Below are 13,627 nucleotides of genomic sequence, written 5' to 3' on the forward strand. Positions count from 1 at the left end.
TGTTCCAGCTTGAACCCAAAATGACTCGAACCCTGGAAAGGAAGGTTAGCAAGGAACTTCTTGGAGATCGGATGAAGGCTTGGAATGCAGATCCTAAGAATCCTCTGTATGGCAATGATATTGCTGGTGACACAAGCTGAGCAACTGGTGGAGTCCAGGGACGCGGTCAGTAGGTATTTCCCCGAATGAGTGATCTGATCCGCAAGGTCAGCTGGCTTATCATGAGAGGTGGCCAATAAAATCCCGTCGGAGGAGTTTTGCCCAGGCGGAGACAGTCTTGGCTACCCTAGTGCAAGCAAAGATGGAACATAGAGAGGTGACAGCGGCTTCAAAAGCGGAATTAGCTAGGGATTGTATCTGCCTGTCAGTGAAGTACTTAAGGGAGGAAAAGACTAGAACAGACAGAACCATCTTGGAGGACAGATGGGAGACAAGCGGATCAACGGTCGGGAACTCTGTCCATTTGGTGATGAGTTCCGGACTAAAAGTGGTACAAAATACCCAGTTCTTTTCTAACAGGGAAATGCTATTCAGGATGTTCCCATTGGCTTAATGAAGATTGCCTCAAATTCCTTGTGATTAGAAAACGACCGAGAAGTACGTTAAACCCAATTGAATGACACGGCGTGATCCTGGAGGGGGAAATTCATCCATAATGAGGCTGTCAACCACATCCTGGAGTTTGGAGTTCTGGACCGTGTCAGGATCATAATCTGACTGGGACTCTTGATCAGACTCCAGAGCCACCTCGGAAGAGGAGGCGTGGGACATGGAGGGCATCCTAGAGGATGTAGAGCTGGATGAGGAACTGGAATGAGCCTGCTTCCTGGACTTAGTCCTTGATCTGCCCTTCTGAGGGTAGTTTTCAGGTGCATGTGAATCATCATGGGAAGCGTTCGGAGCACTGGTGGCTGCAGACAAGTTCGGTAGTCGCTCTAGGACCTGGACCAGGGATTGTGACACCTTTGGCAGGTCAGAGACAGATTGAGACATAGCAACAGCCCACTTCGGGGGAGGGGGTTTGCTCTTGTCCCGGTCAGTGAAAGACTCCTGTGATGCAGGCATGGTGGAAGGGCTACAAGCCTGGCGGAAGGCCGAGGACTGGCCCGAGGGTCACTTCTTTTTGCAGAGGGCACAGGCGTAGTGGATTATAGTAGGAGTGCGACAGGAATAGGTTTCCCTGAGATTTTGCATAAGTGAGGGCCAAGGGATACTGCTGAGGAGGGCTAAGCCCCTGAAGGAAGAGGATATAACCAGTCTGAAATGGGCTTCCCTGAGATCAGAGTCAGTGCTGTAGCTGCGTAGGCTGCTGTGTCCCCCAGATCCTGGTGCAAGCTGCAGTGTCCCCATTGCAGGAGATGGACGCCGATGATGGATGATGTGCTGTGTTCCTTGGAACCGGAAGGAGAAGCGGACACTAGAAGTAACGGCCCATGGAGATGGGCCGGCAGCTCCAACAGGCCTGAGACACCTGTGTAAATAGATCCCGCTCGCTTATTGGCTGTCTCACCGAGGGCATGGACTGATCTGTGGGAAGAAGCCTTGTAACTGGCTGCAAAAGGAACCGCACGCTGACAGACTCGCTCATTGGACTAAAAGCGAACGCGCACCGGATGGAGTGCGCAGATTGGCCGGCGAGCTGGTAAGGGGGCGTGGCTAAGCGGAGCCAGGAGATGGCCCAAAGCTGGGGACTAAATTAGCAGAAGGGCCTGGATTTAGCCACGACGCATCGGCGCCAGCTGAGACAGGACCAGCACATGGGAGACCCTGGGAAGGGACACGGGACATACCTTGAAGCGAGTCCCGAATCATTTTGCTTGTGAGGATGACATGAGGATCCCCGGACGATGCAGAAGACTGTCAACCCCTAAAAAGGGGGTAGGCCACAGACAAGTGACTTTCTCCTGGCCCGCTCTGAGAAGGCTGGCATGGGGTAAAGGGCTAGGACCCGCCACTGGGAATTACCCTGAAGCACCATGAGGTGACAGTGGATTAGGTCCTGCCCTGCGGGTCTGATAGTGGGCGATGTGGGTGACACCACACTGTTCTCGGTGTCGCACAAGTGCAGGAAAATGATTACTAACCAGTAATCGGATCTTCCAGAAACCACGACAGCACCATTGGAGAGAAAGGATCCACCCCAAGGACAGGGCACTCTATAGCTTTTAAAGGCGGAGCCCTCTAGTACGCTTCAGTGGTCTATAGAGCTTGATAGGAACTCCATTTGGTTAGTTTAGTAGACATACATATATACAAGTTTGGTAATACATGATATTCCAGTGGTAATATGTCATACCCTGCACATGACTAGATCCGAAAATAAAGTGTGGGGTTTTTTTGTTTTTTTTTACTGCAACATCCAGTGAGTCAACCATGATCATCTACCAAGGAGAGGCAAGAAAGGGGGGGGATAAGGTTGCTGTTGTGGGTTCTGGAAAATCCGATTACCGTTAAGTAATCATCATTGTTATCATTCCCCATGAGAGCACCAATGGAGAGAGATTTCAGAGGAATCCCCTAGGGAGGGACTAAAGCTTGTAAAACTTTCCTTCCGAAAGTAAGATCCCCAGGACCCAAGTCGAACCTGTAATGCTTGAAAAAAATGGAGGGTGGAAGCTCTACAGATTTGTAGTGTGCTTGTGGAGTGTGCTTTTATATTGTCTGGGGGGTGGGCAGAACACCTCCCGAAGCGTAGGCCAAAGCAATCCCGGTCATGACCCATCTGGCTATGTACTCTTTGGATGCCGTCTGGCTTCTCCTGGGACCCTGAAAGATAAACAGAGAGGTAGACTTACTGAATTCCCTGGTTGGGTCTAAGTATTGTAACAGACATCAAACATCCAGGGTGGGAATCTCTCTTTTCCCCTCATTTTTAGGGTTATCACAGAAGGATGGCCAAACTATCTTCTGGGATCTGTGAAAGGTTATCATCACCTTTGGGAGAAAGGCTGAGTTAGGGCTAAGTATGACCTATCTGGTAAGATTCGAGTAAAGGGTTGGTTGACTGATAGTGCAGCTTCCCCACCCTTGTAGCTGATGTATGGGCTACCAGAAGGGCTGTTTTCAGGGTGATTTTCATCAAGCAGTCTAACAGGGGCTCAAATGGAGATTTGACTAAAGCTTTCAACACTAGGTTTAGATCCCAGGGGGCGGCTCGTGGCTGTGGGAATATCCCCAGTGCTACTGACTGCCTTGAAAAATGTTATTATTAGAGAGTGATCGACAATTTTTTGGTTGAAGAAAGCCTCTAGTGCTGCAGTGTGGACTTTAAGGGTACTCTTTTTCAACCCCATCTCCCACCCCTTCTGTAAAAATTCTAGAATAGGAATCCAGGGGACCTGGCTATTTTTTAACAAGTCTACCCTTAAAAAGGTTAGGAATTTTCACTATATTCTAGAGTAGATGTCTGGTGTAATTTTTTTTCTAGACTTCATTAGGGTGGAGATTAATCCTCTGAACATTCTCTAGCTGCAAGAAGCTTCCGCTCAAGAGCCATGCTGTCAAGTGGCAGTCCCTGACTTTGGGACCTAATATGGGCCCCTGGGATAGAAGATCTGAGATTTCTGCTAGTACCCATAGTGACAGATGACGTAGCCAGGTGCAACAGGTTCTTCTGGGCTAGAAGGGGGCTATTAATATCACTTCGGCTTGATCCGACCAAATTCTCCTGAGAACAATCGTAACTAAGGAAATCGGGGTAAATGCATAAACTAGCTGTTTTGGCCATTTGGGGAGTAGGGCGTCGACTCCGTAGGGGAGGTCTTTTGGATCCAGGAAGAAGAACTTTCGAGATTTTCTGTTTGATTTGCTTGCAAACAAGTCTATCTGAGGTTCCCTCCAGCGTCTGAAAATGTTTTTCAATATCCCTGGGTTTAGGGACCTCTCGTCCTGATCTACTATATGACAACTGAGGTAATCTGCCTTTGTGTTCACCTCCCCTTTTAGATAACTTGCTGATAGTGACCTTTAAGGTACCTTCACACTGAACAACTTAACAACGATATCGCTAGCGATCCGTGACGTTGCAGCGTCTTGTATAGCGATATCGTTGTGTTTGAAACGCAGCAGCGATCAGGATCCTGCTGTGACATCGTTGGTCGGAGCTAGAAGGCCAGCACCTTATTTCGTCGCTGGATCTCCCACAGACATCGTTGAATCGGCGTGTGTGACGCGGATTCAGCGATGTCTTCACTGGTAACCAGGGTAAACATCGGGTTACTAAGCGCAGGGCCGCGCTTAGTAACCCGATGTTTACCCTGGTTACCAGTGTAAATGTAAAAAAAACCAAACACCACATACTTACATTCCGATGTCTGTCGCGTCCCCCGGCCTTCTGCTTCCCTGCACTGTGTCAGCGCCGGCTGGCTGTAAAGCAGGGCACAGCGGTGACGTCACCGCTCTGCTTTAAGACCGGCGCTTACAGTGCAGGGAAGCAGAACGCCGGGGGACGCGACAGACATCGGAATGTAAGTATGTAGTGTTTGGTTTTCTTTACTTTTACACTGGTAACCAGGGTAAACATCGGGTTACTAAGCGCGGCCCTGCGTTTAGTAACCCGATGTTTACCCTGGTTACCCGCGGACTTCGGCATCGTTGGTCGCTGGAGAGCTGTCATCGTTGTCTAGATCGCTGCAGCGTCGCTAAATGTGACGGTACCTTAAGTTTTCTTCCACTAAAATCATTATATTGCCTGCTTCTGTCATGAGACTCCTTGACCTCATGCCCCCTTGCTTGTTTATATACAAGACTGTTTTGTTGTCTGATAAAACTGACTTGGTGGCCTTTTATCTCTGGTAGGATTTTTAGAAGTGCCAGTATGACAGCCTCTAGTTCTTTCCTGTTAGAAGATGCGGATGCGTCCATCCTCCTTAGAGAATTCTTCCCTGTGTGTGCTCCCCAGCCAAAAGGGCTTGCGTCCATGGTGATTATTTTGGTGTTTTGGAATGCCTCGCTACGCCGGCTTCCCAGTGATGACCTGCACCATCGGGTGTGACGTCGGCCACTGGGTTCCGGGGAAGCACCGTGCCCCTGGAACTGGTGTCAGTCCACTTCCGCCGGCTCCCAGAAGTGCACCTAACCTGGTCCGTCTGCGCTTTTAGGGAGATGTCCACGGACGTCGGCTTCTACACCCGCCCAGGACATCGCTGGTCTGCAGCGCCCTGGAACCCGGTGATCTTCACTCCCTGGCAGCAGCGGGGAGTCATAGGGCCTCCCTCAAGGACAGGAAACCACTGACGCGCACTAGAGGGCTTTGCTTTTTAAAGCTTTAGGGTTTCCTATCCTTGGGGTGGATCAACTCTCTCCAATCGTGCTGTCGTGGGGAATGGGAACAACAGGGTGAGAAATTACACCCTGTAACCCTGAAGAAGGAGAACCAAAAAGACAAAGGGGAAAAGATTAATAAAAAACAATAGGGTGACCTGAAAAGGAAAAGACGGATCTGGGTTAAGATCCAGGTATGCCTCCTACTTGCAAACAAGTAGGAGGCAGATGATGAGCTTTGTGCCACTTGGTAGGTGTATTCTGCTGAGGAGGAGCTACCGTTTATACTCGTGTATAAGCCGAGATTTTCAACACATTTTTTTGTGCTGAAAACGCAAAACCTCCTCATATTATACACGAGTCATGGTCCAGAAAGCCGGTGCGGGATGGGAAGAGGGAGCAGGCGGCTGTAGCACAGTGACAGCTGCAGCCGCCAGCTTCCAGAAGACATCAATACTCACCCTCCATCGCTGCATCTTCGTCCCTGTATCTCTGCCCTGGCTCCGGCAGCTCTTTCCTGTTCCTGGCTCCGGCAGCTCTTTCCTGTTCCTTTACCGCTCATAAAGGTCATGAATATGGACGCGACTCCACTCCCATAGACGTGGAGCGCATATTCATGACCTTAATGAGCAGTACCACGTGACCGCTCAGCATAGGAAGAACTGCCGCGCTGGGACAAAGGAGATGCAGGGACATTCAGCGACGGAGCGAGGAGGGCGAATATGAAGGGGATGCCATGCATACAAGGATGGGACCGGTGGAGCCGAGCATTCAAGGATGGGACCGAGGGAGCCGAGCATACAAGGAAGGGACTGAGGGAGCCATGCATACAACAGGAGGAGCCACACAGAGCAGCACAGGACGGGGGAACCACGCATACCGGGATAGGGATGAGGGGACAATATATACCCGGCTTATACTCGAGTCAATAGGCTTACCCAGTGTTCTATGGCAAAATTGGGTGCCTCAGCTTTTACTCGGGTCGGCTTATACTCGAGTATATACGGTAATTTTTTTTTTTTGCCTAGTGTCAGCCTCCAAGCAACAGCAGCACGCATCTATGGTTATCCGTGTTCCCCAATGAAACGATAAAGAAAAATTAGCATCCATTATTAGAAAAATTAGAGGCTGGGCCCTAATCATGGGGCAGCCATGGAGAATAGAGACCTAAAGTTTCCTGAAGTCTTCTCCTGCAGTCAGACCCAGAATTTTGTGGAGGAAATGCCTAATCTACTAGAACAAATTAGGAGGAATTATTAATAGAATTATCAATTTTAATGCAATGCAATGGAATTGTAAAAATTTGGTGTACTTTCTATACTTAAGTTTCCATTAAAATTAAATAGAACATCACAGGAACACAGTCATTTTGACGTTGGTATAAAGCTTATATTGACCCACTTACCTTCATGCCTCGAAGAGATGCAAATGATTCCTGCCCTGGCCTGAGAGCTATGACATCGCCATCGACCAGCAGACTAACTGGGAGGTTCACTAGTCGCCCATCTCTATAAACCCAGTGAAGAGACCATGATGGGGCTGATGGCATATACAGATCAGGATACACAGTATCCTCCCATATTAGTTCCGGTCCACAATTTAGTATATCTGCAACAATACAGTAAATGGAAATACATGATGTAGTAGGCTAGTGCTTCAGCTCATTTCCAAGAGCTACAAATTACTTATTTACAGTAAAAAACGAGGCAGCAAGCCAGTCTATTCTATTCAGTAATACCACATTGGATCATATTGCACAATTTTATATTGTACATAACCTGTAAAAAGCCATTACATACAGTGGGGGAAATAAGTATTTGATCCCTTGCTGTTTTTGTAAGTTTGCCCACTGACAAAGGTATGAACAGTCTATAATTTTAAGGGGAGGCTAATTTTAACATGGAGAGACAGAATATCAAAAATAAAATCCAGAAAATCACATTGTATAAATCATATACATTTATTTGCAATTTACAGTGAGAAATAAGTATTTGATCCCCTACCAACCAATAAGAGTTCTGGCTCCTACAGACCAGTTAGACGCTCCTAACCAACTCGTTACCTGCAGTAAAGACAGCCGTCTTACATAGTCACCTTTAATTGAGTCTGTGGACAGAAGTCTTTTATAATCAGTCAGACTCTAACCTCTACAACATGGGCAAGACCAAAGAGCTTTACAAGGATGTTAGGGACAAGATCATAGACCTGCACAAAGCTGGAATGGGCTACAAAACCATAAGTAAGATGCTGCGTGAGCAGGAGACAACTGTTGGTGCTATAGTAAGAAAATGGAAGAAATACAAAATGACTGTCAATCGACATCGATCTGAGGCACCATACAAAATCTCACATCGTGGGGTATCCTTGATAATGTGGAAGGTGAGAGATCAGCCTAAATCTACACGGGGGGAACATGTTAATGATCTCAAGGCAGCTGGGACCACAGTCACCAAGAAAACCATTGGTAACACATTACGCCGAAAAGGTTTAAAATCCTGCAGTGCCCGTAAGGTCCCCCTGCTCAAGAAAGCACGTGCAGGCCCGTCTGAAGTTTGCCAATGAACACCTGGATGATTCTGTGAGTGATTGGGAGAAGGTTCTTTGGTCGGATGAGACAAAAATTGAGGTCTTTGGCATCGCCGTGTTTGGAGGAAGAGAAATGCTGCCTATGACCCAAATAATACCATCTCCACTGTCAATCATGGAGATGGAAACATTATGTTTTGGGGGTGTTTCTCTGCCAAGGGCACAGGACTACTTCACCGCATCAATGGGAGAATGGATGGAGCCATGTACCGTGAAATCCTGAGTGACCACCTCATTCCCTCCGCCAGGACATTAAAAATGGGTCGTGGCTGGGTCTTCCAGCAAGACAATGATCCAAAACATACAGCCAAGACAACAAAGGAGTGGCTCAAAAAATAGAATTAGTCTTACCAGTAATTTGGTTTCTAGGAACCTCCCACGACAGCATAGGAGGTTGTCTCCACGCCCTAATGGGGGACAGGAAGCATAGAAAGGTTAAAAGCCCCTCCTACTCGTCAGTGACTTACAACTAACACCATAGCACTGGTTACCTTTAGATTCCCAGGAATTATCCAAGGAACATAGGCAGGAAAATAGTGCTGTCGTGGAAGGTTCCTAGAAACCGAATTACAGGCAAGACTAATTCTATTTTCTCTAGTCACTTTCCACGACAGCATAGGAGGAATACCAACCAATTCTCCACTAGGGAGGGACAACGGCCTGAAGAACTTTCTGGCCAAAGGCTAAATCCCTATTGGACAGCAAGTCCAATCTATAGTGTTAGGCTACTTTCTAACTAGCGTCGTGCGCTGCACATCGCTATGCGACGTTGCGGCGCACCGACGCTAGCTGAGGCCCAACTCTAACCCTTTCTGTAAGAAGTCCAATATTTGCCAAATATTAGGGTGGAATGGATTTGATATGTAAGAAATGCACCAGGATGAAAATTTTTTCCACACTTTGTTATAAATGGCATTGGTGACTGGTTTCCTGGACTTTTTTAAGGTGGAAATTACTTTGTCCGAAAAGCCCATTGCATGCAATATCTGGGCTTCAGTAACCAGGCAGCTAAATTCATCATTTGAAGATCATCCGGATGATGCAGAGGTCCCTGCAAGAGGTCGGTTCCCAGTGGTAACTGAACTGGACCGACTATCTGGAAATCGATGATAAGGTTGAACCAGCTCCTTCTTGGCCACATTGGAGCCACTAGGATGGTTGGTACCTGATCTTCTCGATCTTCCAAAGAGTCCTTGCTAGCATCGGAATTGGAGGGAACACATAGGTTAACTGGAAGCTCCAATGATGAGCGAGGGCATGCACCCCCCTGGACTTGTCCCGGGGGTTCAGGGAGAAATAGGTTTCAACCTGTGCATTTTGGGCTGAGGCGAATAAGTCGATCTCTGGCAGACCCCATCTTGCTACCAGCATCTGGAAGATTCCCTGGTTCAGGCTCCATTCTCCCAGCTGTATGTCCTGGCGACTCAGGAAATCTGCCTGGAGGTTGGATTAAACTTTTAGGTGGACTGCCGTCAGGGAGAGGTGTTTTTCGGCCCAACAAAATATCCAGCTTGATACGTTCTTCAAGCTGTCGAACTTCGTGCTCCCCTGATGTCTGAGGTGGGCTACGGTGGTGATGTCCGAATATAGGGTCATTCCACATCAAGTGGACCAGTTTTAAAAATCGTCCCCACTCTACCTTCTCCGACTTTGCTGAAAATTTATAAGGATGTACATATATGTTTGAAAAGAGGTTCTGTAAATTTTTAGGGCCAGATCTCAAATACATTGGGCACTGTTGACCTTTCACTGGAGGTTCCACCAAGCCTGCGGCTTCAGCTAAGAGGATTTTGCAAATTTTGGCACATAGCCATTAGAGTTCTATAATGGCTATGATGCTGAAATTTGGCATACTAGCTCAACTTTTGCTGCTAAACACCATAAAATTATTACCGGCTATGACAAAACAATATTTTGGCCGCAATTTTGTGTCAAAGTAGCTTGAAAAACGTGTCGCATAAAATTTATGCCAAACTTTGCCCATATATAACTCAAGACCAAAAACCAATAGTAACTGGTGCTTTGCCCTGTACACCAAACATCTACATGACTTTGCATTGCTGCAATATCACGGTCAAAGCATATGTATTTGTGGAAATATTCACACCCACATATGATGAAAAACTTTAAAAAAAAACGAATTTTACCTATTTTTAGGTCAAATTTCTCAAAAAGGGTACCCCTAAAATATATTAATTCTGATATCATTAGAAGGAGCACATTTTTCTCTACAAGGATCTTTTTTTCTTTTTTTTTTTGGAGTCTCTCAGTTTAAGAAATGAAAAATGCCACTGAACATGGTGTTATTTATTAATACGCAATGAATGGTAACCGCACTATTCAAACCCTTGCGTTGGTCCATGGTGGTTATACCACAACCAATTCCCTAAGAATTTGTATTATAATCCTATTAAGAATAGGCGAGCCTGGGGCAGTCTCTTTAATCGCAGGTTCCGAAGCCTGTGGGTGGGTGTGTTTGCCTAGGATCCCAAGCCTAATATTGGGTATCTTTTGTTGGTTCTCAAGCCATAATGTTCAGTCTAAGTGGTCTGGAATTGTTGCTGAATTTGCAACATAATCGGTTCAGAGAAGCTGTATTGTCGGCCCATTGCTGTTGCAGCTGGTGCTGGAATTATTGCAATGATACATGCTGGATTCCCGAGCAGTCAATCATTTCTCGCAGGCCAGTGAAAGAAGCTAGCTGGTCCATGAGGATGCATAAAATTTATTCATGCATCATGCTCGTCGACTGAAATTTCAAAAATATTTCCAATCCACCAGTTCCTATCGTAAATGCAGGCAATGTATTGCCCTGGCTGGAGGTTTGCAATTGGCACAAAAGGCATTTCTGATCTGACAGATCTATCTACATGGGCAATGAAAGATGATGGGTCATTTGACACCCTTGAAATGCAAATCTTTTTGTCATCAGTTGGCACAAACTGGTGATTTTCTCTTGTTCCAGCAATTGTATGTCCATCTTTGAACCTTTCCTCTTGAACTACCCGTATTTCGTCAATTTTTTCTTTTGGAACAAAAAAAAACTTGATTCCATGCAGTTGCTCGTTGCAAAAGTTGAATAAATCCACCGGGGTCAGTATTTGCTTTTCAGTTGGGCGTTGAAGACTGGCACGAGCTGCCAACCTCTTTGCTGTCCCTCCAATCCCATCACAGGGCGACATTCCATGACTGGTACCAAAAAAATTCCATTCAGCGCTGATATTGAAATCAGCATTGTGGTGGCACAAGTTGAGAACATTTTTGAAATTTTTGTACTGGGCTGCAGATCCATCGCTGAAGTAGTGGATATGACGAATCCCATAGATGAGAGCCTTGAGATACTCCAAAATTACTGTTAAGATAGTGTGGACTGCAACTGTGTCATGTCGTGAGCAATCACTGATTATGCACAAGCTGATGTTCTGCGCAGCTTCACCATTTAACTCCTTGAAGTAAATTACAAATGGGTGTACTGTAGCTTGACTATTTTCCCAGTGGAAACCTTGAATGGCATCTTGAACAATAAATGAGTAATTTTCAGCAAAGTCCATAAGGATCACAAGCTCTCCAGGTCTCAGATTTTCCTTCAACGATTTCAGATATCAACTTTGATGCTTGGCGATGTAGTGATGGCTACAAAGTTTACAAATTTTCAAAGCCAACTCTTCAATGAAATCTTCTATAGTCAGTTGTTTGGTATCAAGCGTGTCTCGATCAGTGTGAATCCATTGTTTGAACTCAATAATATCTTCAGGGTCACTGTTGACAAACACATTGACTAGAAATTCTTTTAAAACTTCAGGACCCGGGCATTTATCACAACGGCCAAGCATACAGTCCTTGGATTCAATTCCACAGACCATTTTGCATATGAGCTCTTTGTAGTCATCATTGATTGGGCATGCTGCAAGCATTAGTTTGACATTTTGGTGAATGGTACACACACACACAAACGGAATGTGTTCCAGCAGATCCAACGGTTATGCACCACTTTGGTCGAAGCTCACGAAACTTGGAAAATCCAATTTCAGGGCCATTCCGATCCCGATAGGCAACAAACATTTCCCTCATATTGCTCAGTAATAGTCGCTTTTGCATCTGCTTTTTTTCTCCTACTATTCGCACTGATACATAGTCTTTTTTACCAGGGCACATTCGACTGAATTCATCCTCAAAAAATGCCTGCACCTTTTTCTTCACTTCCTCAGAAACTTTCTTGCCACACTTCATTCTAGGTAAGGCTAAGATCCCATGTTCACATTTAAGCTTTCGAGCTTGTTTGACCATTCGTTCAGAGACACCGAATTCGTCTGATATAGCCTTAATGGACCAACTTTTAGGTGCCAATGTCAAGATTTGGACCTTTTTGGACAGCAATGGGCCAACAATACAGCTTCTCTGAACCGATTATGTTGCAAATTCAGCAACAATTCCAGACCACTTAGACCGAACATTATGGCTTGGGAACCAACAAAAGATACCCAATATTAGGCTTGGGATCCTAGGCAAAGACACCCACCCTTAGGCTCCGGAACCTGCGATAAAGAGACTGCCCGAGGCTCGCCTTGCACGGCTATCGGCCATGGCTCCTAGGCGATGGGGCTGCCAATTCTCGAAAGACAGCATTATTACAATTCTTAATAGGATTATAATACCAATTCTTAGGGAATTGGTTATGGTATAACCACCATGGACCAACGCAAGGGTTTGAATAGTGCAGTTACTATTCATTGCGTATTAATAAATAACACCATGTTCAGTGGCATTTTTCATTTCTTAAACTGAGAGACTCCAAAAAAAAAAAACCAATGATCCTTGTAGAGAAAAATGTGCTCTTTCTAATGATATCAGAATTAATATATTTTAGGGGTACCCTTTTTGAGAAATTTGACCTAAAAATAGGTAAAATTCATTTTTTTAAGTTTTTCATCATATGTGGGTGTGAATATTTCCACAAATACCGTATATACTCGAGTATAAGCCGAGATTTTCAGCCCAAATTTTTGGGCTGAAAGTGCACCTCTCGGCTTATACTCGAGTCACGGTCTGTGGCAGGGTCTGCGGGTGAGGGGGAGAGGGCGATGAGGCTTACTTACCTAGTCCCGGCGCTCCTGGCGCTCCCCCTGCAGTCCCACGGTCTCCGGGTGCCTCAGCTCTTCCCCTGTTCAGCGCTCATTAAACTTATGAATATGGACTCCACTCCCATAGGGGTGGAGCCGCATATTCATTTCTCTAATCAGCGGTGCCGGTGACCGCTGATAGAGGAAGAGGCTGCGGCACCCGGAGACCAGCTGTCCGGGGGAAGGAGTGGGACGCCGGGAGCAGGTAAGTATCGCATATTTACCTGTCCACGATCCACACGCCGGGCGCCGCTCCATCTTCCCGACGTCTCTCCGCTCTGACTGTTCAGGTCAGAAGGCGCGATGACGCATATAGTGTGCGCGGTGCCCTCTGCCTGATCAGTCAGTGCTGAGAGACGCCGGGACCGGACGCTGGGGAGCTACAAGCAAGAAAGGTGAGTATGTGTTTTGTTTTTTTTATTGCAGCAGCAGCGTTATATATGGCACAGATTTATGTGGAGCATCTATGGGGCCAAACTGAACGCTGCAGAGCATTCCATATGGGGCAGCTTTATAATGAGCATCTATGGGGCCAAACTGAACGGTGCAGAGCATATAGGGCACAGCTATATAAGGAGCATCTATGGGGCCAAACTGAACAGTGCAGAGCATATAGGGAACAGATTTATAAGGAGCATCTATGGGGCCAAACTGAACGG

At 46.3% G+C, this 13,627-nt stretch overlaps 1 protein-coding gene across 6 annotated transcripts in view; it reads right to left on the bottom strand.

Moving 5' to 3' along the window:
• TMEM94 (transmembrane protein 94) overlaps positions 1 to 13,627 on the bottom strand; it is a 201,269-nt gene that overhangs the window by 140,093 nt on the left and 47,549 nt on the right. For all 6 annotated transcript variants that reach the window (XR_013213349.1, XM_077251723.1, XM_077251725.1 and 3 more), the window contains exon 6: positions 6,668 to 6,870. Coding sequence is in view for 5 of the 6 variants with exons in the window: in XM_077251723.1 (XP_077107838.1) it covers positions 6,668 to 6,870 (203 nt within the window). In the remaining variant the exon portion in view is untranslated. The remainder of the gene's footprint in view (positions 1 to 6,667; positions 6,871 to 13,627) is intronic.

The sequence above is a fragment of the Ranitomeya variabilis genome, chromosome 4 (assembly GCF_051348905.1).
Source record: "Ranitomeya variabilis isolate aRanVar5 chromosome 4, aRanVar5.hap1, whole genome shotgun sequence".
NCBI lineage: Eukaryota > Metazoa > Chordata > Amphibia > Anura > Dendrobatidae > Ranitomeya > Ranitomeya variabilis.